The sequence below is a fragment of the Tamandua tetradactyla genome, chromosome 9 (assembly GCF_023851605.1).
Source record: "Tamandua tetradactyla isolate mTamTet1 chromosome 9, mTamTet1.pri, whole genome shotgun sequence".
Classification (NCBI taxonomy): Eukaryota; Metazoa; Chordata; class Mammalia; order Pilosa; family Myrmecophagidae; genus Tamandua; species Tamandua tetradactyla.
The window spans coordinates 13,538,020-13,564,403 of NC_135335.1; the positions used below are offsets into that span (position 1 = coordinate 13,538,020).

The window sequence follows — 26,384 nt, forward strand, 5'->3', positions numbered from 1 at the left end:
TGCACTTCCTCCAAAAAACACACAAAGAAGTAAAACAAACGAACAAAAATTCAACAAATGGTGCAGCAATAATGGGATACTCACATGGAAAAAAGAATGAAATGTGACCCCACCACACTGCATAGAGGAAAAAAAAAGTATAGAAAGATGAGATCTCTTTGACAGATGGAGAAACTGAGGCCCGGAGAGGGCTGAGAATTGCCCTGAGGTCACATGGGGAGACAGCAAAGGCAGGCCCCAAATCTCTGGGTGCAGAGACTGCCAAGGGCTGGAGGCAAGGGGGGCGACCTTGGGACCCTTCCCAATTGCAGCCCGCCATGGGGTCTCATGTCCATAGGCTTGTGGGGGTGCCAGATGAGGGCAGGACCCCTCTCTCCTGCCCCTCCACCCCCACCCCAGCAGCAGCGGTCCCGGGGCACCCAGAAAAGCAGCAGAGGCTCATGGGTAAAACCAGATTCTGAAGTTACCCAGGGGTGGGTTCCCATGACTTAAGCCTCCTCGGACTCCCATGCATCAGTGGGAAGCTCTGGCAAAGAGATACTCGGGGAGCCGCCAGTTGGGACCCCTGGGATGTTTTGCATCTGAACACCCAGGCTGCTTCCAGCCCCGCACCCCTGCCTCCACCCCAAGGTTGGCTTGGAACTTTATGTGCACTAAGTGCCCAGGCCCCAGCAGGGTCAGACCGCAGGCGTTGACATTTCAGAAGCGCGTGCCCTGCTAAGTGAACATTAGATATACTTTGCTGCTGAAATTTGTGGCTGCCTCCTACATGCCGTTTGATGAGCTTTTATTGTCACTTCTCTCTGGTGCTGGTGCTGGGGGCCTGAGGCGGCTTGTTTGCCCGGAGCCAGGAGGCGTGTGCGTGTGTGTGTATGTGTGTGTGTGTGTATGGCACAGAGCCCTGGCTGGGACCTGCTGCTGGCTGTGTTACCTTGAGCACCATGCTTGTCCTCTCTGGTCTCGCCTCTCTCCCAGCCCAGCAGCCCCCTCATTGCCCTGTTCCTGGGTCCAGCACCAGGCTCAGAATAAAACAGTCTATTCTCAGGTTCCTTAGCCAGCCCCGGGCTATTTGTCATTCAAGGTCCCTTGCCCTCCTCCTCCAATGCTACCCTTCCTTTCCCTGACCTCCAACCACACCTTGTCTGGGCTTACTCTACACACTGTCCTGAGCCATTGTGCATGGGGTCTAACTCACCGACGAGCCCCTGCACAGGGCCTGGGACATAGTTGGTTCCTATAGATGTTCATTTATTCATGCATTCATTATTCAACAAACAGCTCTTCAGACTCTGTGCCCAGTTCCATGCTAGCTACTGGCATCAGATATTAGAGGCTAATAAGGCATAGCCCTATCTTCGAGGAGCACCCAGTCTGATAGAGGAGAGACACAATTAGATACCAGTGACTCACACCCTGGTAGGGAAGCCAGGGAGCCTTGGGAGTACACAGCAGGGTGATTTAATCCTAGGAAAACCAAGGAGGGCTCCCTGGGGGAGGCAACATCTAAACCGAGACCTAAAGGATAAGGAGGAGAGAACCAGGTAGGAGAAACAGTCCGAGGAAGAGGAAACAACCCAGGCAAAGATGCACCAAAAGTATATTGAGTTCTGGAAAGTCTGAGGACTCAGTCTGGTTTCTTTGCTCCTTCCTAATCCGTGGTTTCTTCTCCCCCTTCTAATAAATGAAGGAGATACCCTTGGGTGAGCTTTCTTCCCCTCTACCCCTGCCCGAAATGACCAGAGAACTCCCCCCCAGGAAGCTGGCCCCTTGCCCCAGTTGCTTTTCAGTTGTGCACCTCAGTTTCCCTCTTCTGTTTGATGTGTAGGGTACAAAGTCCACGTGGTCAGTATTGCAAGACCTGGAGGGGACAGAAGAGCAGGCCCAGCCGTTTCTCCTGCCCGGCCAGGGTGGGGGTTGCAGCCAGGATTGGGCCTGGGTCTACTGGGGTGGGATGGGTGCAGACCCTGGGGGCTCATGCCCACCAGCCTAAGCCTTGGACCCTGCCTCCCATCTCAACAGTTTCTCTCTCTCTCTCTCTCTCTCTCTCTCTCTCTCAGCCCTCTCTTTCCCCATGTCCTTGGATGGTGATAAAAAAAGCAAAGAAGGGAATGGTCCTCCCACCACCTGGCAGGCATACCCACGATGAGAAACGCCGTTCTAGCTGAGCGTGGTCTCTGCAGAGCCCTCGCCGTTACTCAGCCCTACCTGTCGTGAGCCTCTGGCGACCCACTCCCAGCCCCATCCGGTCTTCTCCACCCCCAGCCATGCCCTGATAGACAGGGGAGCAGGGATGGAGAAGACACTCCCTCCGTGGTGGGTCTGGGGACTCAGATCCTAGCCCTGGGTGCAGGGGGAGAAGGGAGAGGGGAGCTTCAGAACCAGCCAGGGACAGGTTCCTTCTTGGTTTGCAGGGAGATGGGCGGGGTGAGGAGGTAGCAGGGGTGGAGGCCACAAGTGGACAATCTGAGCCGGGCTCAATTCCCGGAAAGGGCTGGGTCCTCCCGAAGGGCTCAACAAGCTTATGTTGAGGGTGGAGCCAGCAGGGACAGAAGAAATGGACTCACCCAACAGAAGCGAGAACTTCAGAGAGGGGCTGGGTAATTCTCTACAGTTACGCAGCAAGTTAGAGGAGGCAGTCAGGACTAGAACTTCTGGCTCCAGTTCTGGGGCTGGGATCAGTGGAAGGAATGGAAAGCTGGGCTGCTCTGAGGACACGACAAAGCCAGAGGCCAGGAGGTCAGGGTCCCAGTGTGACCACAGCTTCTATTCCTCCCTTGTGCTGCAGAGCTTGGTCCACCGGTGAGCTGTGTTCCTGTCCCATTAACCTCTAACCCAGGTGCAGTGGGATTGGGGAGCAAGAGGAATTCCTACCTGGATTTTCCAGGTCTTTCTACCTATTGCAAAAGTTGCTGAAAGGATTCTGATCACCTATGGATGAGGGAACCGAAGCCCAAGGAATGGAATTCTGTCCCCACCCCACCCCCAGACCCCAGTGAGTGGCCAATTCATGTCTTCTGACTCCTAGTTCAATATACTTTCCAGTATGGCAGAATGGTTAAGGGCCCAGGTTATAGATGAAGTCCCAGAAATCTGGGTTTGAATCCCTGCGCTGCCACTCCCTGATCTTTCAATCTTTCTGAGCCTCAGTTTCTCCACCTGTAAAAGGGGGATAGCAATACCTACCACCTAGGGTGTTATAAGGATTAAATGAGATAACTTGAACTCCTCAAGGGCCAAGGCTCTTGCTCATTCACCGTGCTTCTAGACACATGGTAGACCCTCAAGGACAGGGAACAGTTATTATCACTCTGTATCATGTTACTTTCAACTTGACATCACTGTGGGGTGGAAAAGGGTAACTTCTTTTATGCTGTTTTTTCCTGGAGGGAAGGTGGGAGAGTTGTGGAGGGAGGCAGCTGGCTGTCCTGGAAAGATGGCTGTGCAACCTCAGGCAGATTCTGCACCCTCTCTGTTTGGGTTCCCCAACAGTAGAAGAGGGTGTTGCTAGGTGATGACCGAGGTCCCCCAGCCCAAGGACTGCTTCTGAACCCTGTGCCATGATTCTGACTGTGGGCACAGTCCCTTCCCCTCCAGGCAGGGCTGGGCACAAGGGGTGGGAGCGGAGCAGCGGCCAGTCCCTGCCGGTTTCTGCAGTGCCTGTGCTCTACTAGGTGACCGGCTTACAGGATCCATGAGTGATCAGTGTAGTCACCATCCCCTGTCAGGGTGTGAGAATGATGCTGACGGTGGGTGCTGATTCATTAAGGGGGAAATGGGGCAGGGCTAGGGACTTGCAAAGCAATGCCTCTGCCCCCATCCCACCCCAGCCTTAAAACCACCGCTGCTTAACAGCTCCCTCCCCTCCCCTCCCCTCCCCTCTAGGCATTCGGGGATGGAAAGGGCCGCTGTAAATGACCTAACAGTCTATAGAACCCATTCCGGCCCATTAGCTCTTGTTAATTCACTCATCTCCAGGTTGCAGGAGGGAGAGTGAAGTTCTGGGAACAAGAGGCCCCAGCTGGGCAAGGCAGAGCCCATCGCCATCCCAGGGCTGCCAGCTCCCACCCCGAGGTCTCTCCAAGCTCTGTCACCAACCGGCTGGAGGAGTGCAAGGCCACATGTGCCCCCATTGACCCTCCCATGCCCAGCCACCCACCCAAACACACACATGCAGCGTCATTTTTAAGGGCTCCCAGATCTGGAAGTCCACGAGTCCAGAAAGCTCTGGGTTCTGGAGAAAGACGGCAACATCCTGCCCCGACCTCTTGCAGGAAACGGTTCCTCCAAGGGCAGGGAGGAAAAACAGGAAGGGACAGGCTGGCCGGGAAGGGAAGTCCCGAGGGTGGGGCCTGGGGGAAAATACACCCATCCCAGCGGGTCTCAACCTCCCTGCACTGGTGGGCTCTGCAGAGACAGCAGCCAGTGTAGCCCTGGGCTGACTTAGGGACCATCCCGGATAGCACTGGGAGATTCTGTCCTCGGATGGCCACTGCCCACCTGAGAGCTAATTCAGGGACCCCAGAGCACATGGTGGGAGTTGAAGCACTGGAGCTGGGGGGGACAGTCTCCCATCAGCTTGGCTGAAGCTCTGCCATCTGCCCTCTTCTCCCCACCCCTTGGACTGCAGGGGCCAACAGCAGCCTCTGTTTCCTTTCACTCATCCTTTTTGCTCTTCATTCATTGAGCCCTCCTCCGTGCCAAGCAACAGGGACGAAGCGACAACCATTGCCCCCATTTTACAGATGAGAAAACGGAGGCACGGGGACGTTTCAAACATTCCCCTAAGGTTACACAGCAAGTAGGCTTCGTGGAGGAGAGAATTCCAGACTCCGGCTGCCGGGCTGCGTGGCTCTCGCTGGTAGCTGGAATGCTTCAGAAACAGAGTCTCTCCTGGAGGAACCAGACACTTAAAATCCAGCAGAGTGGGAAGCTCCGGGACGCCCCGCTTGTCCCTGCCGGTCCCTCACACTCACGGCCCAAGCTTGGGAGGTGACCATTTCTCCTGCTCTCCTCTCCTTGCCCCCCACCCCCACTTCTGCCTCCCCTTATCCTCACGGTCAGCTGCTAACCTTGTTGAGACCTCCGTGTGGCTACACCTGTGGGTCAGTTTTCCAGCTCTGCGTGACCTGGTCCTTTCATCCAAAACAGTTTAGCACTCCCCACTCCTGGAGATGATGCCTGCACTCGGCTTCCAGGCATCCGCCACGCACCCTTGGCTTGCTTCTTTCTCTCTGGCTGGTCTTGCTTTTTCCTCTTTGCTGGCTCCTTCTCTCCTCCCAGCCCTCCTGACAGTGGGCCACCCCAGCTCAGTCTTTGGTCCTGTCCCTTTCTGCTCACTCCCCTGGGGATCTCATCCAGACTCGGGGTTAAATGCCACCCAAATGCCCATGACTCCCGAATCCAGATCTCCAACCTGGACGGCAAATGCCTGCTCTCCACTCCACGTCTCCTGCAGCCCTAACAGCTCAGATCCAACGGGTGCAAAACTGAGCTCTTCATCTCCCACAAACAACTTGCTCTGACACATGCATTCTCCAGATGCTATCTCCCCAAAGAGCGGGGTGAAACCGGTCCTTGGGGACAAAAAAAAAAAAAGATCTTAAGCTATTGCAGGGCCACAGTATATAAACATATCTACAGTGCATCTATGGTGTTAAAATTTCACGGGGAGGGGGCAGTGAAGGGAAAAAAAAAATGCCTGAACAGTTTCCTTAGGGGGTGCCAATGAAAAAAGTTTGAGAAATGGCACTGTTGTAACAAACTTGCCATTTTCAATCCATGGCAAATCTCTCCTTCTATTGCCCGGGCCAAAACCGGGGCGGGGGAGGTAATCTCACCTCCTCTTTTTCTCACAACCCCACAACCCACCCATCAGGAAACCCTCTTGGCTCTGCCCTCCAACTCTATCCACAATCCAACCACCTCCCACCGCCTCCACTGCATCTCCCAAGGGTCTGAGCTGCCACCACTTCTCGCCCGCCCGGGTTTTTGCAACAGCTCACCAACCGGTTTCCCTGCTTCTGCCTCTGCTCCCTCAACACAGCATCCAGCAAAATCCTCTCACAATGAAAGTCAGCTCAAGTCTACCCTCTACTCAGAATATTCCCATATCCTGAAGGTCTTACATTAACGTCCTTTCCTTCTCATCCCCACCTGGGACTTTTGTGACCTCCTTTCTCTCTCACTCACCTGGCTCCAGCCCCAGGAGCCTCCCTGTGTGTTTTTGCACATGTCAGACCTGCCCCCACTCTAGACCTTTGCACTGGCTGTCCCCTCCCCCTGGGACACTAAACCCCTCGCCTCCCTCAAGTCTTTGCTCAGATGTCACCCTCTCAACGAGGTATGCCCTGGGTACCCTCTCTTCTGTTGAAATCCACCCCCAGCCTTCCAGGTAACCCTTGGCTCTCCCTACCTTTTATTTTTCAACAACATGCATTATCTTTCAACATACTCCAAGATTTGCCTTAGATTGCCTGCGGCCGCCCCCTGCTAAAATGTCTGCTGCTCGAAGGCAGGGGTCTTTGCTGGTTTGGTTTCACTGCATTTACCCTGCCGTGCCTGGGGTCTGGCTCTTCCCACTCTCAGCTCTATCACCCCTCCCCTTCTCTGCACTCCTGCCCATCCCCCATCCTTTAGGGAACTCTTGCTCAACCCTCACAGCCCTCTCAAAGGTCATGAGGGGCAAGGAGAGGCTGAGAAGGGATTGGAGAGATGGGCCGGTTGGGGAACCAGCGAGGACTTGCCACCAGTTTTCTACTTGGAATAAGAAAAAGAGGGGGAGATAGGGATTTGCTCAAGGTTAGGGAGGGGGTGACACATTACCCAAGGACAAGGCGTGGTGGGGGAAGGGCGAGCACACTTTGGTGGGGCGTAAGGAGGGACCCTGGCTCAAATGTCTCCCCCCATTCCCCTCTTGCTGGCGGCTTCTTGTACCCCAACTCCTCTAGCCATAAAGCACTGGGGGTGCAATGGGGATTGGGAAAGGAATGAGACTTCCCCCAGGGGAAGCAAGGGGTGCAACGGGGAGCAAGGGGTGGGGCCCACACGGGGAAGGGGAGCTACTTTTTTCAGCCAACAGGTCTGAAACCCGTGTCCAGATCCACAGCGGAGCTTCCGGCAAAGAATCCACACTCGCCTCCCTGTCTGCATGGCCTTGTTTGAGCAGAAAGACAAACAGGACAGGGAGTGGCCTCTGTGACATCAGGGGGACGCCTGAGCTCCACCCGCTGTGTGGCTGGGAAGGACAGGACGGAGGTGTGTCCTGGCGGGGCACAGCTGGCCCACTCAGCATCTCCCTCCGAATCACCTCGCCCCACATCCACAGCTTGCAGATGGGGAAACTGAGGCCCAGAGAGAGGGAGCGAGTTGCGGCAGGACACATCTCATATTCCCGGGAGGGGGGGAGGGGGGGAGGGGGTACTAAGGACTTGGTGGAGAGAAGGGCTTACCTGGCCTGATGGGATTGACTAATAATGTCAACGCTATATATAGCTCCTTTCTTCCCGAGAGTTCAGAGCTGCACAGCCACAATCTCATTCGTCCACAGGCCATCCCTCGGGGGTGAGGGGTGGGGGTGGGGGGCGGCCATGTCATGCAGACGTGAAAATGCTCTGTCATTCCCTTCCCCCCACAACCTGTTTCTCCCACGTCACTCTCTAGTATGCTCCCCCCCCCCTTTCCTCCCCCACTCAGTTTAATTCAGCAAAGATTTAGGAGGTTCTCTGGCTTAGTCCAAGCTTCTGAGCCCAGGGAGGGCTTTGGACTTCCCCAGGTCTGAGGTCTGCTCCCGTCTTTTGAGCACTCTGCTCAGAGCCCCCATTCAGGCACGTGTTGTACTGTTTCCAGCTATCCACCAGCCTGGGAAGCTGGGCTTGGTCTTACCCTGCATCCCCCGCAGTGCCCAGGCTAGGGCCTGGCACTCAGGACCCAGAGAAGTGCTTTTTCACGGCAAGGTTACCCCTGGATGTGCCCTGTCTCCACTAATGCCCTTGTCCCACGTTTGCCTGTTACCTAGAGGAGGGGCCCTCAGCACACAGTAGCTACGCAGTTAAGGTGTGCTGAGTGGATCAATGAAGGAAGGAAGGTGAGACTGGACAGCAGTGAGCAATCCCTGCCCTTGAAGGGCTCCCAGGGAGTGGGGTAAGCAGGCCAAGAGCAGGATTGGGGAGATGCACAAATACTACGAAAGAAGAAGGTTCCATCAGAGAAGCACAGAGGAAGGACTGTGGGGCTACAGAAGAGGAGAGTTCAACCTCACTTGGGAGAATCAGGGAGGACTCCCTGGAAGAAGCAGCATTTGAGATGGACAGATTTCCATAGGCAGGAACTTGCCAACAGTTTTTAACTGAAGATAGGGCACTAGGCAAGACGAGGTGGGACAGGAGGCAGGAGGGTCAGACTGGAGGGGGACGCCGTTGCAGGCAAAACCCTCCACAGGCAGAGAGGAGCCTGAGATGAAGAGTGAGAGGTTCGGCCGGGAAATCTGAAGGATCTGGAAACCGATGAGCTGCTGGATCTGGAGCTTGGGAGAGTAATGGGGCCTTAACAGGGAGGGGCTGCCTCCAGGGAAGGTAACGTGCTCACTTCACCTGGTGGAGACGGCTCTTTTAAGAGTGCAGAGGCTGAGCCTGGGAGGGTGACCAGGGAAGTCCCCAAAGACAGGGTTGGGAGTTGCGTTGAAGCAAAAGCTGAGGCCGTGGGAGTGGATGAGATCACGGTGGCAGGCGAGGGTGGGGGGCATGAAAGAAGATGGCAGCTGAGGACAGAGACTCTAGGGACCCCTCCCCAGTTGAGGGTCTAAGCATCCAGGAGGAAACGGAGAAGCAACAGGAGAGGCAGCCGGAGGGGGTGATCCCTGCATCTTCTCCCTCCTTTCCAAACTTGTCCCTGCCTCCTCCACACCCCTCACCTCCCATGATCTGGACCAAATAAGGCTGAGAAGTGACCCCGGGCTTGCCCAGCCTCCAGGAAAGCTCCCAGGAGTCAAAGGCCAAAAGGGCACTGGGGCTCTAGAAGGGGTCAAGGCCAGCAGTGACTTTTAGCTGCCCCACCCCTCCAGCGACTGGACCTCAGGCCAGGCACAGCCACCTGCCCCTACAGGGATCACTATAGGGCTTTTTCATGGGCTGCTGGGTTTTTAAGTGGGATAATGCATGCCATGCACTTGACAAGGCCTCAGAGCTCAATAAATAGGGGTTGCTGCTATTAGGATCATTAGGACAGGACTCGGGTGTGCAAGCTGGGGTGGGGGTGGGGTGTAGGGGTAGGTGGTTAGCAAAGAACCCAGAAGCCTCCAAGGGCCTTTAGCTAGGGAAGAAGGGGCCTGGCGACCTGAAGTCATCCTGCTCCACGAACTGTCCCGTCACCCTCTCAAGCTCGGAGGTTCTTGAAACTGGGGGAGGCCACCTGCTGAGGGACAGAACCCTGTCCTCACTGGGGAGGTGACCTCCAGCTGGAGGGAAGGGAGGATGGGGCATCTGCACCACGCCCCACCACCCCCAGCTCAGCTCCGTGCACCAGATCCAAAGTAACCTGCCTGCACACAGGGTCTCCGCGGCGCCCCCTCTGCGCACGCGCGCCCCCGCCCCGGGCCCCACCCCCACCCCCGCTCTGGCTGCAAGGGTGGGTTCGTTCCAAGTGGGAGAGAAGGACCGCGGCTAGAGTCGCCGGCCTCAGGGAGGAGGTGGCCCCCAGCCTGAACAGCGTGTTTGCAGGAGCCCCGCTAGTAACGTGCCCCAGGGCATGGCCCCAGATGCAGCATTCGCCCCAAACCCCAAGAATTCTATGTCTGGGGCCACGCCCGGGGCACCTCTGCGCCGCCTCGGAGGAGCTGGAGCAGCACTGGGGGTTAGAGGTGCCGGCTGCGTGGGGGCCTGAGGAACGGTCCAGCAGCTCGGGCCGGTGGGTTGCGGCTTCTATCCCCTCACACACTGAGGCCTGAACCCGGAACGTCTCAAGGCCTCAGTTTCCCCCCTCAACCTCGGGCTAAGGGTCCTGATTTGCCAGACCCCTGAAACAGGTTAACAGGATCCCGCAGGAGGCCTGCATGTCTGTGCAGCCAAAATTGGACCCGAAGGAAAGGCGTGTTGGCCAGTCTGGGGGGGGAGGGGGGCGGGAGGTGGGTGGAAACCTCTGACTCCTAACCGGATGGAGCAAGAACTTTCTGGAACGAATGCATTTGATTGAAGCGGGCGTTTTACCCACGCTGGGCTCGAGTCGGGGTCCTGAGTCCAGAAGATTCCAGGAGGGATCCCAAAGATTCTAGCGCTGGGAGGGTCCCCCCCCACCACCACTGTTAACTAGGCCGCCACCGAGGGGTGGGTGGCCATGGCTGGAGCTGACCGGCTGGGGTTTCTGGGAGAGGTGATCTGGAGGGCCTCAGCTTTGAACAAACCACAGATGGGTTTCTGCATTATCAAAAGAGCTCTTAGAGGCGCATCTCGGGGAGGGGGTGGGCTGGTGAAAGAGCTGCTGCTGCTTCATCGCATCAGGGAAGATCAAAAAGCATTTGGTCAAAGAACCTTTAAATACCTTGAAAGGCAGGTGAAGCCAGTTCAGTGGGCATCCAGGGAAGCTGAAATGTTCGTCTGGGCTGTGGACAGGCTGGCTCCTGCCACAGCAAGTGCTGGGGGAGGAGGCCAGGGAGCCAGAAGAAGTAATGGGGAAGGGAGGCTAGAATACCAGCCCAGTTTGCTGGGAGGAGGGAGGTGGCTGGGGGGGGAGGGGAAGGGGGGAGGGTTGGTCACTGAGGGGGGTGGGGTGCAGAGAACCCAGCTCAGATGATCAGAGCTGGAAACAACCTGGTAGGCCTCTGGGCCAGGAATTTGTCTCTGGAACCTGCAGCTTCCCTCTCTTCTTCCATTATGGGCAAAGTGTTGTGACTGCGTGTGCATTTCTAGGGAGACAAAGTCCATGGGGTCTGAGAGCCAATCAGGATTAAAAAGCAATGTCCTATATAGATAGCACCTTTTTTAGTTACGGTATATGGGAGAGGCTGGAGGGAAGTGCCTGAAACTGTAGAGCTGTGTTCCAGTAGCCATGTTTCTTGAAGATGATTGTAGAATGATACAGCTTTTGCAGTATGACTGTGTGATTGCGAAAACCTTGTATCTGATGCTCCTGTAAGCTACAGTATGGACAGATGAGTAAAACATATGGATTAAACATTAATAAATAGGGGGAACAAATGTTAAATTAAATTTAGTAGATTAAAATGATCAATGAAAGGGAATGATAAGGGGTATAGAAAAAAATAGGGGAAACAAAGGCTAAAATATATTGGGTAGATGGAAATACTAGCAATCAATGAGAGGGGGGGTAAGGGGTATGGTATGTACGAGTTTTTTTCTTTTTTCTTTTTCTGAATTGATGCAAATGTTCTAAGAAACGATCACGGTGATGAATATACAACTATGTGATGATATTGTGAGTTATTGATTATATACCAAGAAAGAAATGATCAGATGGTAAGAATGTTCATGTTTGTACGTTGTTATGTTAAAAAAATTTTTTTTTTTTTAAAAAGCGACTTCCTCATGGTACAGATGGATGAACTGTACCTATTGGGTGCAGACTGGTGAACTTACTCCAGGTCACTCTGCTTTAATCAGCAAACCAAGGGACTTCCATGGAGCCTCCAGAGAAAGGGAACTCGCCAGACCCCAAGACTGCCTTGGCTGTCTCAAGCAGGATCTGGTCAGAAAAAGGGGCACCTGCTTTCATCTTTGGGGTATGGGATGGGGAAGGGTTTGAGGCCAAGTGCATTAGGGATGTCAAGATGACTTTGGAGAGAGAGAGACTCAGGAGGTGGTAAAAGGGAGTCAGGACATGGGAGGACAAGTGGGAATGGGGAAGCAGTTTCTAATAAGGGAATGCTTCTGTCCCTATAAACATGGCTGGGAGAGCCCTAAGGACGTGGAATAGGTACCTTGAGCTACAGGTGTTCAACCTGGGGTTGGATCTTTGATGTCTGGGCTCAACCCCCTAGGGAAGCAGAAAGGCACCCAACCCTTGCCAACACATCCAACCCACCCAGTGAATTTTCACGTCTGCATTCAATGGGGATTATTAATTCTATTTTACTGATGAGAAAACTGAGGCTCAGAGATGTCGATCAGCTGGGCCAAGGCCAAACAGCTAGGTAGGACCAGAGTTCAAGGTTAAGATTCTTTCCTTGACGCCAGGGGTCAGACCCTGCCTCTTTAGTACCAGCCTCCAAAGCTCAGCCGGGCAGAAGCGTGACAAGTGTGGGCTTTGGTTAGGCCTCTATGATTCGGTGGTTGCTGGGTCTGGAGAGAGGAAGTAATTAATCAGCAGGTATTGATTCAGTCTCCATTGTGACCAGGTGAGTTAGGGACGGCTGCAGCTGCCTCCTTCTAGGGGTTTGCTCTTACATCCTCTCTGAGGGGATGACATCTGTTGATTTTATGTTTTTACCTTCTCCAGACTCTTGCCCTCGAAAGAGGAAGAAGGAGAACTCGGGGGAGGGACAGTTGGCAGAGTGAGGTGGCAGGAGACCCTGGATCCTGGTTGAGCTTTGCAGCCACCTGCCACCTGATTTCTGAGCCCCTCCTGGGTTGGGCCAGTGCTTGGCCTGAATCTTATAACCTGGATGATACCGAGGAGAGAAGTGTGTTTTGTCACGTGTGCTGCACAGACAGCTTCCTCAGCATTTTTCTTGATAACTCAGCCCAGGACCCAGGGGGTGGGGGTGGGGGTGGGAGACAGGAGCTCTGGGAAGTCAAACAGCCGCAGAGGCCATGCCAGGTTAGAGGCTGGAGGGGAACCCAGGAGCCCTGCCTCCCAGCCGTGGCCTAGCAACAGAGCCAGGCGGCCTCAGGGGCCCCTCTTGGGAGAGTACAGGCCTGGCATCTGCTCCCTAAGGACAGAACATCCCCTCTTCCCCTTGCCTCCCTCCCCAAAGCCAGCGTAGGACACCTGGGCCCTGATAGGAAACAGGCCTGAGGGGTCTGAAGCATGCAGGGTGACTGTCCTTGGGGAGGCCAGGTGCTGCCAGCATTTGCTGCCACGTCATGGAACCCAGGGCACAGGGACCAGCAGCATCATAGAATGACAGAGTGTCTGGTCCCCCTCACCCCCGCCCCTGGAGGCCAGAAGGGGAGAGGAAGAACACCTGAGGCCCAGGCCCTCACCTGTGAGGGGCAGGTCCTTAGGACAGGATGGGGTGAGTCACACCCCCTGACCCCCTTTTTCAGAGATCATGTTCACTCCCCCTGACACTCCGAGTCTGACTTTGTTCCCTGCCTATCCATGCCCTGTCTACTGTGAGTGCTCAGAGTAAAAGGAACTCACAGTTGCCTTGGCTCTCCCTGATGCTCCAGGAAATAGAGAGTAGTCTTCAAATGCAGCAGGATGACTCAAGGTTGGACACTTAGAAGGACTTCCCTGCCAGGCAAAACAAGGGAATGGGAAATATGTGGTGTCTGTTAAGGGGAAACTAATAACAACACTAGCCTTCAATATCTATGATGAATAAGTTCTATGCTTCCAGTATATTTTAACTGCTTTAGTGGTATCATCTCATTTAATCTTCACAATAGCGGAAATAAGTGTTGTCATTATCCCCATTTTACAGGTGAGGAAACTGAGGCTGGAGGTGTCAAATGGTCTGTCACAGAGTCACATAAATCTATATCCTCTTTCTAATGACACCCATATTCACTAGACAGAATGACTGAGGCCATGAGAAAGGGTATCTTCAAAGCTTTACTTTGTGTCAATGACGCAGGCAGGAAATAAAAGGAATACGCAATTTGCCCAGACCCCCCCCTCCCCCATCCCGAGCCTTCATTTCCACAACTGTATTTCATGGGGGGTTTTCTAGCGTGTCTAGGATGGCCCACCCAGCTCTGGCATGCTGCAACGATGGCTGTCTAATGCCTGCTGGCAGTGTGTTAGATTGGAGTTTTTATTTTTGTAAGGCACAGGCTGGAAGCTCTCAGGTGGAAGCAAGCACTGGGTCGTCTCTTGAGTCCCACAGCTGCAGGCAAAAGGCTGGAAGTCAGGACCAAGGACTCTGGTCCACACCCAGCTCCCTGGGCTGTCAGCGCTGGGGCCTTTGGATCCCGCTTTTGAAGTTTTGCCTTCCTCATCTGTCACCTGTGGCCTGGGTCATCTCTCAGGTGTCCTCTCTCCCTCAGCTCCGAAAAGCTTCATGATTCTAGATGCTCAGCTGCATGGGTGAGGAATGCTGGCCCTCCTTCTCTGGGCTCTTGGGTTGATGTGGATAGGAATCTGGGGTGGGGAGATGCCTAAACAGGGAACCCCTTTGTGTGCCTAGCAAAAGCTGGGATGTGTGTGTCAACCTGCGCTACCTGCTGTCCTCTGGAGCAAAGAGAAGAGCAGCTGGAGGCAAGAGGAAGAGAGAACCAAGTTTGGCGGCCCTGGAATCACAGACGATTGATTGATTGGTCTTTCTGGCATTTGTCAGGCCCAAAAGGGGAGTGTGACTAGCTCCTGGATTCTTGGCTGGAGGGTGTTTGAAACAGAATGACCTTTGACCCGTGGGGTCAGGGCTGGGATTTCTCATCACTGAGAAATTGTAGGCTAGAACCTACAGCTGCCTTTCCCTCCCTTCCAATTTTAATTAGAACATCCAATCCAAGGAAATCTGTTCTCCATCAGAACATTCTTCACGGATGTTTGCTTGGGGAATTTCCTTGTCTGTTTCTCAACCGGAAAATAGGTGGGTGGAGGTGAATGTGCGTGTGCAAGATGCGCTGCGTGAGTTCAAGGGGATGGGGTCTTTGTGTGTGTGTTGGAGGGGAGTTGAGACAGAGCTTTGTCCCTGTGGGTGCTGGCTGCCTGCTGTGCTGTGGAAGGTGGAGGTGTGGCTGGGTGTGCAGTAGCAAGCCAGCTAAGTGGATTTTTCGGGGTGGGAACAGAATCCTCGATGGAAAAGCCTGGCTCAGCAGAGAACAGCATCCTCCGTGCAGGGGGGCAGCCGGGGGCTGCTGCAGGCACCGGTAGCTTTTGCCTCTCCTGCCCACCTGGCCTTCTGCAGGGTAGGGCGGGAGCCATACCCTGGGAAGCTTCAGCGACTGTGTCTTTGCGTGGGAGGTGTGTTTGTGAGCCTGGTGTATGCATGTGTGTGTGTGTGGGGGGTGGGCGGTGGTGGAGGTGATTAGGTGTGTGGGCGTGTGCAAGGAGGTCTCTGTGCCTGAAAACCCCTAGTATTTCAGTTCCAGACCTTTAAAATCCTTGGAGAAGGGCCCCTTCTCCTCCTCCTCAAAATTGAACAGCTCCAACCTTGTAGAGAAAGGAGAACTCGGGGTTCTCCTCATCTGGACTGTGAGGAAGGAAACAGAGGGCAGAAAGAGCCAGGAGCACCTGAGGGGCAAAAGGGGAAGGAGGGATGTCCTTCCTACCCCATTGAGGTGCTGGGACAAGGAAAAGATGGGGGGGGGGGCGCGTTAGGGGAGCTGCCGTGAGAGAGGGACGAGCAGAGGCTGAAAGTGCTGTTTTCTTCTCCTGAGAGGTTGGATTAAGTGGGGAGGGTCACTCGGCCTCGTCCCCCACCCAGGGCCGAAATCCTAGAGCCTCTACCCCGGCTGTGTGGCAGCTCCCCCCACCCCCCGGTGGCGGATCCAGGCTCCTCGCAATCTGCCGTTCCTGGTTTTCCCACGCACCAGGCGCTTTCCCCCGAACCGCCACGGTGTCGAGTCCCGAGCTGACGCCCTCGAGCCGCCACCCAGCGGAAAACACGGCGTGGATTGCCTCGCCTTCTGGAACGGAGTCCAAGAGCTCGGCGGCCCTGCCCTGCCCTGCCCTGCCCGGCGCGGAAAGAGCTCACCGGCCGGGTTAGGCGCGCAGTGCGGCCAGACCCGCAGGCTCCGGGAGCCCAGCCGCGGCGCCCTCCCCCCGGGGGCTGCGGGTGGGTGGGCGCGGCGCGTGGGGCGGCGGCGGCGGCGGCAGCGGAGCCCTCGGGGCGGCTCCGGGCGGCGGCGGCGGGCGCGGGCTGTAGTGCTGCACACGGCCGGCAGTGGGCAGCAGCGGGCAGGCGGGCGGCGCCGGCGGTGCCCGGGGCGCGCTCACACACACACACACACACACACACGCACACACACACGCCCTCGTACACACTCACACACGCTCCGGCGCGCACACGCGGCGCGCAAGCCGGAGGGAGGCGGCTCGGCGGCGGCGGCGTGCTCGGCGGGCGGGCGGCCCCCGCTCCCCGGCTCGGCGGCTCCGTGCAGCCCGCGCGGCCCCAGCCCTCGGACCCGCCCCCCGGGGGTCGCCCGACCCCATGTCCTGCAGCGGCGGCGGAGCAGCGCGTGGCCGCGGGCGGCTCTGAGGAGCCCGGAGGGAGCCGTAGACGAGGGGACCATGTACCGGGACCCGGAGGCGGCCAGCCCAGGTAAGCGCGGCCCCGAGCGGGCTGAGGCGCCCGGCACCGGCGGGTAGGACGGCGCCAGTGCCGGGAGCCGTCTCCCAGCCCCAGCCCCGGGTTTGCAGCCCGGCCGGAGCCGCACGGGCACCCTCTTAGGGTCACCCCAGCCCGGGGGTGATCGTGGGCCTGAGAGGCAGCGAGCGGCTCGAACTCCGGACTCCCCGCAGCCCCGGGCACTGCCAGGTTGGATGCTTCGGCGCCGGCTTCGCAGTGTCCCCGCAAGGACCTCCCCCCACCCCCCCCACCCCCATCCCGCACCCCCAGCAGCCCAAGGACAACGTGTGTGGTGGAACAAGGAGCTGCTGTCCCCGCGGGAGCCAGGCTGTGCCCTCGGAGGCACCCTCGACTCCGCAGCACTGGACCCCCCCCGGGGGTGGGGTGGGGGGATGCCAGCTCTGGGGGACCCCCCGTGGCGATCATCCCGGGCAGCTTTTGGCCAAGGTTGTGGGCACCCGGGAACGGAATCGCATCGGCCGTGCCAACAGTGAATAGCAAGGGTGCCGGGGGCAAGTGGAAATCTGTTGCAGCAGCAGGGCGAGAGGGGTTCCTGGGGAGGGGAGGCAGGAGCTGCAGGTAATGGTGGGGGGCGGGCGTCAGGGGTTCCTGAAGGGAGAGGCAGGAGAGGTTGGTGATAATGGTGGGTGGCAGGGGCATGTGCTCCAAGGCTTGGGGAGGGGCGAAGCCGAGAACCCCAAACTCACTCCAGTCCTGTCGGGAAGGGACCGGGTAGGGGGAGGGGGGGTGCTCTGCTTTCCTTTGCGTTTCTCTCCAGCCCCGGGGCTTGGTGTTGGAGCCCATGTCTCCTTGGCATCCTAGAAGCCAGAGCTAAGGAGCCGTCCCTCCTTCCTCTGGAAATTACTCTGCCATTTCCTCTTTGGCTCCTGACGCCTCCTCCCCCAGTGCCCACCTGTAGGCAGGGCCCCTACAGCTCCTGCCCAGACTCAGTGCCCAGCTCCCACCTGGGATGCCCCACCCGAGGCCCAGCTCCCCCCACCTGCCCCAGGTTGCCAGCTCTGGCCTCAGTCACTGTCCCTGGGTTTCGCCCTGACGCTGAAAGCATGACAGTCTAGCCAGAAGACTTGCTCCCAGAAGAGGCGCTGGCCTCACCGCTGCTGCTGACCTCCTGCGGGCAGGGACGCTGGGGCAAGGTGGGCAGCTCCCCAGACCCTCCACCCAAGGACCCTGGAGTCCCCCTAGCTGTCGAAGGCAGCCCAGCGGAGGCAGGCTCTGCCGGCTCTTGGAGAGCTCCACATTTGTGCTTTCCCCTCTAGGGGCAGCTTCAGCCTGTCTGTCCCTGCCCCCTAGAGAGCCTGCCCCGATCAATTCATTTCAGCCAGAGTTGGTTGAGGACGTCCTACGAGGCGGGCACCAGGCATGGCACTCACTTGGTGCTTGGGTTATACGGCTGGAAGAGACTCAGCACCCCCCCTCCCTGGAGCTCTGTCTCCCCTTCTCTGAATTGCCCTCTGGGTGGGGGCTGATGGGGTATCGCCTTTGGAGACCCTTCCCCTCATCCTCCCAAGACCCAAATCATCTATCCTGGCATCTTCCTCCATCTATCCTGCCAGCTTCCAGCTCTTAAACTAAGGGGAGGGGTCTTCTGTTCCTTGGACCACCCTCTCAGAAGCCAAGGACTTAGTTCAGAGACCCCATCTTGGGTGTGAGGATAGACCCCTTCCCTTCCCTGTATGGCCAATAGTCTAGGGCCCTGGCCTTGTCCCCTCTCCCTCCCTCCTCTCCCCACCCACGTTTGGGCACCATGATATCACCGCTCCTCCAAGCACCTCTGCCCTCTCCACGAGGCCAACAACGTGCCTGGCATCTTCTGGGCAAGGGGCCTGGAACCCAGTGCTGCCTGGGCATGCCGGCAGCCCCTAGACCTTTCCTCTCCTCCCTTCTGGAACGGGCCTCCCTGTCTGGGATGGGGGGCCTGTCCTGCCCACCTACAGGGCAGCTGGGACTGGGAAAGGGGCTGGCCTGAGGGCTACTCCCTGCTGTGAGCACCTGGCTGGGTGGGGTTAGAAGTAGGCTGGAGAAGACAGAGTCTGCTTTCTATCCCTGTCCCCTGGGGACTTTCAGGGGGTCAGAGGCTGTGGTCTGGCTTCTGTGTCCCCTGGCATCCCTGTCTACCTCCTCTGGTTCTCTAGAGCTCCGGGCTAGATTTCCCCACCCCACCCCCAGCTTACCCCAGGTCACCCAAGTTTCCCTCCCCAAGCCGGGACTCTGTGTCCCCATTTCTGCTCCCCAACCCCCACCATCGGCCTTTGGCTGGCATCAGGTGGGAGTGAGATAGGCAAATTAATTGGCATTTGACTCTGGCCAGACCAGTCCTTCCTCCGTGCTGGTAGGGAGGAGGGGGAAGGGGGGGACAAGTACCGTTTACTTCCTAATCCCTTTTCCTGCTCCCAGGAACCCCGGCAGCCCAATCTTTTCTCTTTGACCTCCAATCCTTTTCTGCTCCCTTGCACCCCAGGCTGGCTCCCAGGGCTCCCTGCGGTACCCCCTCCCATCCCCGCTTATTCTACAGGTCCCACAGCTGCAGCTTCTTCCCCTACTGGGTTCCCTGGCCCCTGGGGCACTTCACTCCCTGCTCTATCATGGATGAAGCAAGGTACTGAGGGGGGGGGGGTAGGGGAGGCCAGAGCCCAATGAAGAACACAGACCAGCTCCCTCCCACACCCCACACCTCCTCTCAGAGGCTCCTACTCCAAGCTGCCCAGCCTCCCCCAGCCATGCCTGCACCCTCCCTCCAGCCCCTGCCACCGGCCTTCACCTGCCTCCCCTGTCTTTACCCACAGTTCACCCCTAAGCTGGCCCTGGCCAGACCTCCCTGTGTCCCAGCAGAACCGCCTGTCGCCCGGGTAGAGCCTCAGCAGGCCTGCAGGGGTCAGCGTTGCAGTGGGCAGGCAGGATGGCAGGCAGGAAGGAAGGGAGGGAGAGGTGACCTTGCTGGGAGGCAGCGAGCAAGGCCAGAGAAGGAACGGCTGGGCCGGTGCAGCAGCACTGCTGCCCCAGCCCTCTGCATGCCACCCTCTTGGTGGGCGGGGAAGGGGGAGCGACGACAGTGCCTGGAGTTTCAGTCTGTCCCACCTGTTAGTAGTCTCTGCACCCCGTGCAACCGCTCTGCCAGGCAGGTCATTTCTGGGGTGTGTGTGTGTGTGGTGGGGGTGGGGGTGGGGTGGGGAGTAGAAAGGTGCACCTTGCATGGGGCTTTGAACTTGAAGTCAGGGGTGGCGGATCATGGGTTCCCATCTCAAGGCTGAAGGAGCCACCAAATTGTGCAGGCCAGCCTTCCATCCACTGGGCACTAGTTAGGGCAGATCGATGGTGGGTGGGCAAGCTAAGAGTATGGCTGCAAGGGCAGGTGAGGGCTATGCTGCCCACCCATTTCCCGGAGCCCCCTCTCCCTCCAACCCGGGCTGCACCATCCCAGACCTGCATCCCGGGGTTGGGTCATAATCTGGAACCAAAGATCAAGGGGCTTCTCAACAAGCCATGGTGGGGAGGAGAGTCCCAGGGCTTCTGGGGGAAAGAAACGGTGTCTGTGGGGTCTAGGGCCAGGGTAGCCAGCATCTCCAAGCTGGAGTGCTACCATGGCGACAGGCGCCTCTTGGCCCTGCTTTGTGATGGTCACTCGCCTCATGGAGATACCCCGTCCAGTACTCAAGGATTGGATGGTGGGGTGGCGGAGGGGCTAAAGTGGCTGGACTGGGGCGCGGACGAACAAGTCCCCTGGTGACAGGTGAGGGGACAGCTGGAAGGCAGGGGACAGGGGGATGTCAGGGGAGAAAAAGCCAGGCCCTGCACAGCTGGGCCCTGCCCCGGGCTGACCCCAGGCTCAGGCCCAAGGGGCATTGATTGCGACGAAGACTGCCAATTCTTGTCCCCCTCCAGCCCTGCTGGGGCAGGATGTCCAGAAGGAAGAGGCAGAGGGGGCATGGATGGTTCCCCTCCTCTCCCACCCCTCTTTCCTGCCCTCTCCCCCACTCCCCACCCACCCCTTGTTCTCTCAGGGACTTTGAATCCTTATTGAATTTGATGGACCGTTTCCAATAACTGCTTCCCCCAGGGGAGTGAGGCCGGGGATTGCAGGGAAAATAGCTGGTGAGGGGGGGCATTGTTGAGGGGGGCAGGGCAGGAGACCCAATCCTGAGCAGCTGGCACTGAGGCCTCCCCAGAGGGTGTGGGCAGCTCTGCCTGGAGCTGGCCCCCTGCACCGTGGGCAGCGACCGGCAGGTCAGCCCTCTCTGTGGAGACAGTCACTGGTCTGGCCAGGTGCCGGAGCCCAGCCGGTGCCAGGCCCAGCCCGGGTGCCCGCCTGGCTGGCCGGGGAGCCCCAGCTGGTGGTGCCAGGTGCCTTGTGCCAGTTGCGTGCCCGCGGAGGTCCCTGACCTTCCCAGATAGCAGGGGCAGCTCTGCTGAGCCCCGTCCAGCTTCTTTCTGGAGGGCAAGGCTTTGGTCTCACCCAGCAGAATTCCCCGAGGGTTGGACCGGAGTTGGCAGGCAGCAGGGGACCTGTGGCAGGGGCTGGATGGCGCCCAGAGCCTGCGCCTAGAATTCCGGACCCAGTGGGTTGGAAGGCAGGCTGGTGCATCGGGCCTGCTCAGGGTGGGGGTAGGGGTGGGGACTCTGCAGCTTCCACCAGGAAGGACCCCCTAGGAAAGGGACTGGGGCCAGAGCGGACTCGGATGGTGAACTGGGATGTTTTGGGAATTGATATATTCACGTGATCGGAGCGTGCAGGGCTGCAGCCCGGGTGGGAGGCGAGGGTGGGGCCAGCAGGGAGAGGCAGTGGGCCTCGGCGTGCCCGTGTGCATGCACACACGTGTGTCTTGGCGCGTAGGTGTATGTCCCTTCCCGCGCGTGCCGGACGGGGAGGGTGCAGGTGGGCTGGCTGCAGCTGGACGGCGGTAAGAGCCGCACTCATTTGAGCACGGGGCGCCTGTAAACAGCAGCTAATGAGTGTGTCGGGAGTGAGGTGCTGTGACGGAAAGGGCTGAGAGGGGAGGGTGCCTCCTCCTGCCTCGCTCCCAGCCAGGCAGGGCCGGTGCCCTCCAGGGACCCTGCCACGCCCTCCCACCTGCTCGCATCCCTGTCCTGGGGGCAGGGCCTTACCTGCTTTGGGGCCAGCCTGGTTGAGTATGTGTGTGTGTGCATGTGTGGGTGGGTGGGTGGGTGCCTCTGTGTGTACAGATACGGGCCTTTGCACCACTGTGAGTGGGTCTGTCGGCATGCGGACGTGTGTGCGTGTGCACGTGTGGGTGTGACTGGGTCGAACTGGCCGTTTCCATGTATTGGTGATTTGTTTGATTCTGTGTGTGTGTGTGTGTACACCCATTCCCCCGAGTCCCAAAGGGAGGGCAGGGCTCTGTTGAGGTGGTGAGCCTGCTAGGGACACAGCCCAAGGGTGCTGGTGGAATCGGCACATGCTGCCGGCCCCGTTCCTCCAGTGCCCTCCCCAGGAGTGCGGTTGGCAAAAGGGGTGGGGATGCCATCTTGGCCAATGAGGGGAGACAGGAGGGGAGAGGCCTGAGCCCCAGCCCCAGTGGGTTCCATTGTTAAAAAAGCAGGGAACAGGGGACCCAGAGAGCCCATCCGGTTCCAAAGACCCCAGGAGCTACGGGAATGGGTTGGGACGGGCGTTGCTTAGCGTCCAGCTCTAGACCCCAGGGGTCGTGGGTTGTATGCCCTGCCCACAGTCAGGGAAGGGTGGCGTGAGGTGTGGGAGGCCGCGAGGGGCACCTGCCCTGGGCGAGGAAGAGTGGAGGAGAGAGTTGTGTGGCTAATGTGTTCAATTAAATTATTTCAAACCCTGCAGCGGCAGCTGCTCCCGGCGGGGCCCTGGGTACAAATTGGATCCGTCTCATTACCACGGGATGGTGTCAGCGCGGCCGGAGAGCAGCGGCCGGCACGGCAGGCACACGGCATGCCCTTTCCCTCTGTGCCCTACCTGGGCCCAGTCCGGCCGCCTCGAGCTTTTACTCGCCCCAGGGCCCCACGGGTTTCTTAAGTACTCCAGGCCCAGATCCTGGGGACTCCCTGCATACATCCTTGCCATCTCTGATCCCCAATTCGTTGCAGCCTGGAGCCCCTCCAGATCCTTACTTTCTTTCTCCAGGAATAGAGGCTTCATGCTTTGTAAAGGGTCCAGCCTAAGGAAAATGGCAGTGATAGCAAGTGTTCACATGTGTGCATATGAGGTGTGTGTGTGTGTGTGTGTGTGTGTGTGTGTGTGACCTGATTAATCTCAGGCTCTGGAGTCAAACTCTGTCCCTTTTGACCCTGGCAGAGACACTTGCTGCTGTGTCCCTGGGGCAAGTGGCTTCACCAATCTGGCCTCAGTTTCCTCCTCTATTAAGTGGGCGTGACGCCTCTTAATCCCTAGGGTGGCTGAGAGAAGGAATGCAGGAGCTAACGCGGGAAAAGAACTTAGCAGAGAGCCCCAGCACGTAGTAAACACTCAGCCACCAGCAGCTGTTGTCAACATTATCCTGTTCGAATGATTGATATGTGGGATGAGGGTTCCGGAAGCTCCGAGGAAGACATGCCCGTTTCAGCCTTGGTGGGGGGAGGAATCGGGGAGGGCTTCACTGAGGCGGTGTCAGTTAATTACCATCAGGATGTCAAACCCGTGTTGAGCGCTTGGTATGCACCAGGCACTGTTCTAAGTATGCGATGTGCCTGAGCTCATCCATTTGCAGAACCACCCTGGGGAGTGGCCACTGTCGGTTTGAAATGGGTCTGGGGTTCCAGTCCCACCAGGGACCCAAGAGTGGACATTAGCCTTGGGTCCAGGGCCTGGGGTCTTGAGGGAAGGATACGAGCTTGCCCTGTGAACAAGTGGAGGTGAGGCATCCGATGTGGTGGGGGCAGCACTTGCCGTGGCCTAGAGGTCTGGTAGGGCTTGGCCAATGGAGATGGTGGTGAACTTGAACATGGCTGGAGAGCAGGACTTTGGGAGAAGTAAGTTGGGCCAGATTACGATGGACCTGGCATCCTGAGATAGGAAAACTGTATTATTATTGTTATAAGGCAATGGAGAGCCATGGATGGCTTTTGAGGAGATCTGTATAAAGAACTTGAATTCCTTGGCATTGTGGAAGGTGAGAAGCCCGGAGGCTGACCAGTATTCAGAGCGGGACTCCCAGCCGTTAGCATACCTGTCCTTACCTCTGTCCAGCCCCTCCTCAGTCTCTCACCTGCACTAGTTGAATCCAAAGTACCCACACCTGGAGGTCTGCAGAGTTGCGCTGGACTGGGACAGCCAAGTGGCAGCCAGGTGCAGGTGGGCACAGGTGAGCATCCTGAAGGGCTAACCTGGGAGGCCAGGCTGCCAGGACTGAGGTGGGCAAGCCCAGCGCCCAGGGCCCAGCAAAAACAGCTGAAAAATGCTTCTGATAATGGATTGGGTACCCCAACCCCTGCCGTGGGCCTCGGCCCAGGCCCTGGGGGAGCCACGCAGCTCACGTGCCAGCTGCCAGGCCTCCGCTCCAAGGCCCACCGGAGCCAACCTGTCTCCACGGCAACTAGGCGGGCCACCCCCCTCTTCTGTGCCCACGGCCCCTGGCACAGGGGCCCGTTCACAGCAGGGCCTGAGTGCGTCTTCCCACTTCCCTCGGAGGTTGTCCCAGGGCAAACGCCTTCACACTGAGGCACTGGCAGCACACACGCATGTTGGCATTTGAGTCCATGTGCACACATGTTGGGTATGTGTGCCCCGTGGCAGGAAGTGGGGCGGTTGCCTTATCTGGGAGAGGCTGGGATTCGTTCCCCTCCGGGGGGGACCTCAGGTGGTGGCACCAAAGAGCTGACCTGTAGGCCGCTGTCTTGGGGGCTTGGCCCAGAGAAGGAGTGGTAAGGAAACATTGCAGGTCAGAGAAAGTTGCAAGGGAGAGAGAACCTTCTAGCACTGCCTGGTGGGTCGGCCAGTTGCCTGGTGCTTTACATATGTCATCTAATTTAACAGCAGCCCTGCAAGGGGAATGTTATGACTGTTGTCACAGATGAGGAAACGGAGGCTCAGAGAGGTGGAGTGTCTTGCCCATGTCACCCAGCAGGGGACATGGAGGAGATTTCAAGGCCACCGCACTCCAGAGCTTCGCTTTCACCTGGGGAGGTGACCTTGTCTATTGCGTCCCGGACCCCACTGGGATCCGAGCCACCTATGACCCCGAAGGGAGTGCTGGTGTGCGCCGCAGAGCTGGACTCAGCCGGGGTCCCCAGCACCACCTTCAGTGCTTGGGGTGTCCCCTGAGGCTTCATCCTCAGGTCCCCATGGTAGAGCCTCCTTTCCACCCTGCCTTTGCTCCCACTTTACAGGCTGGATGAAGGGTTCCTCCCACTCAAGGGGTGGCTCTGAGGAGAAAGGGGAGGGGACCCCCCTCACTCCCTGCTTGGCACCTGCCAGCCCTGGAGGAATCTGATGAATCGGTTGTGTGTGCCCCCCCCCACCCCGAACCCCGTTCCTCCCTCTCCAGCCCCCGCCTGGTTGGGGAGGTGCGAAGGGAGCGATTTCACAGCCTGTCAGCTGAGGCCTAAAAATACCCAGAACTCCGAGATGCTTGGGCAGGGGGAGGAGAGAGCAGGGACCAGGGACAGGGAGGGGCTGGGGGTGGGGGGACCTGATAATTTGGCCAGAGGAGCCCCCACAGACCCACCGTTCTGCTCGAGAGCAATGGAAGACTTTCTGTCCCCAGGCCCCCTGTCTGGCCCCAATGACAAAGAGGGGCCTGGGTCTCTAGGGGCTTGAGAACTCAAGCTCAGGCGCTCAGATCTACAGAGGGTGGGGCTTGGTCTCACACAGAAGCCGTGGACCCAGGCCACCCCCCCCCGGCCCCCTGCCAGAGTCTCCGGTCACTGCCGCTTCCCCTTCCCTACCCACGGGTTGGCTGGCATCTTTGGGCTGTGGGAGCCAGGCCAGGCTTCTGCCAGCTTCCTTCCTGGAGAAGGGAAGGTGGCTGCTTCTGTTGGGGGGAGGCGTGAGGAAGGCAGCGTGGAGGGCGGTGCCGGCACTTGCATGATGTGACGTGGAAGCCACCCAGGCACTAGAGGGGGGTGTAGAGGAGAAGGGGTGTGGTGGCCCACGTCCCTCCCATGTGGCTGGGCCGTGGTGCATGTGTGCGCGTGCGTGCGTGCGTGTGTGTTTGTGTGTGTGTGTGCGTGGATCTCCTACACTCAGCTCGCAGGTCTCGGTGCCGGGATGCTTGTGGAAATGTGCTGTTGAGCTAGGGCTCTTGCAGGTAGAAATTGAGTGAGGGCACAGGAGCGGGTGAAGACGCATGGGCAAGCACACGTCTTTTCAGGCAGACACATGACCTGTTTGTGTGTGCTTCCCTCGTGGAAGCATGCTGTTACATGTGCCTACGCAGGGACGTGTGGGCAGACCTCTCCTGGGCACCAAATGGGGACTGATTTCCCCATGTGGGGGAAATAATATAAACTGGCAGTTAAGAGCATGGGAAATGGGGTTGAAGTCCCAGATCTGCCACATCCTGACTAGCTCCGTGGCCTCGGGTAAGTTACTTAACCTTTCTGTGCCTATTTCTCCATCTGTAAGATGGAGAAAATAATAGCACCTACTCGAGACAGTTGTTGGGGGAATTCAAGCAGCTTTTATATATCAACCTTCTAGAACTGTGCCTGGCACAGGGTTAGCACCATGATTATATTAGCTCCTATTATCTGGTCCCATCCTTTGATAGTACAGGTGGGAGAACCAGTGCCCAGAGAGGGCAAGTAACTTACCCAAAGTCACACAGTAAATCAGTGACAGTGCCAGGACTAGTACCCAGACTCCCATGCCTTGAGATAGGTCTTGCTCCAAGTCTTGGTTCTCGTGGTACTGCCCCCTCACCGCCACTTTGACCCTCAAGAAGCCCCCAAAACATAGGACTGCAGTCCCATTGGTGTCCGGGGCCTAGATTCTGCCAGGGCTTGGACTGGGATCTTGGGATCCTGGGGACTCAGGTCTCCC

General features: G+C 57.9%; 1 protein-coding gene and 1 long non-coding RNA gene across 7 annotated transcripts in view; one reads left to right on the top strand and one right to left on the bottom strand.

Annotated features, from left to right (window-relative positions):
* Window positions 1–12,065: 12,065 nt before the first annotated feature.
* LOC143645877 (uncharacterized) lies at window positions 12,066–15,817 on the bottom strand. 3 transcript variants are annotated; one of them, XR_013157203.1, is made up of 4 exons: window positions 15,648–15,812; window positions 13,312–13,404; window positions 12,436–12,606; window positions 12,066–12,287 (listed from the first exon to the last, which is right to left on the bottom strand). It is a non-coding gene; the product is annotated as an uncharacterized LOC143645877 (long non-coding RNA). The 3 variants fall into 3 exon arrangements; XR_013157201.1 differs by having other exon boundaries at window positions 12,066–12,606; window positions 15,648–15,817; XR_013157202.1 differs by lacking the exon at window positions 15,648–15,812 and adding an exon at window positions 15,209–15,318 and having other exon boundaries at window positions 12,066–12,606.
* A 462-nt stretch (window positions 15,818–16,279) lies between these two features.
* SYT7 (synaptotagmin 7) overlaps window positions 16,280–26,384 on the top strand; it is a 58,696-nt gene continuing 48,591 nt past the window's right edge. For all 4 annotated transcript variants that reach the window (XM_077116023.1, XM_077116019.1, XM_077116020.1 and 1 more), the window contains exon 1: window positions 16,280–16,378. In XM_077116023.1, the coding sequence (XP_076972138.1) occupies window positions 16,348–16,378 (31 nt within the window). In that variant the 5' untranslated portion in view covers window positions 16,280–16,347. The remainder of the gene's footprint in view (window positions 16,379–26,384) is intronic.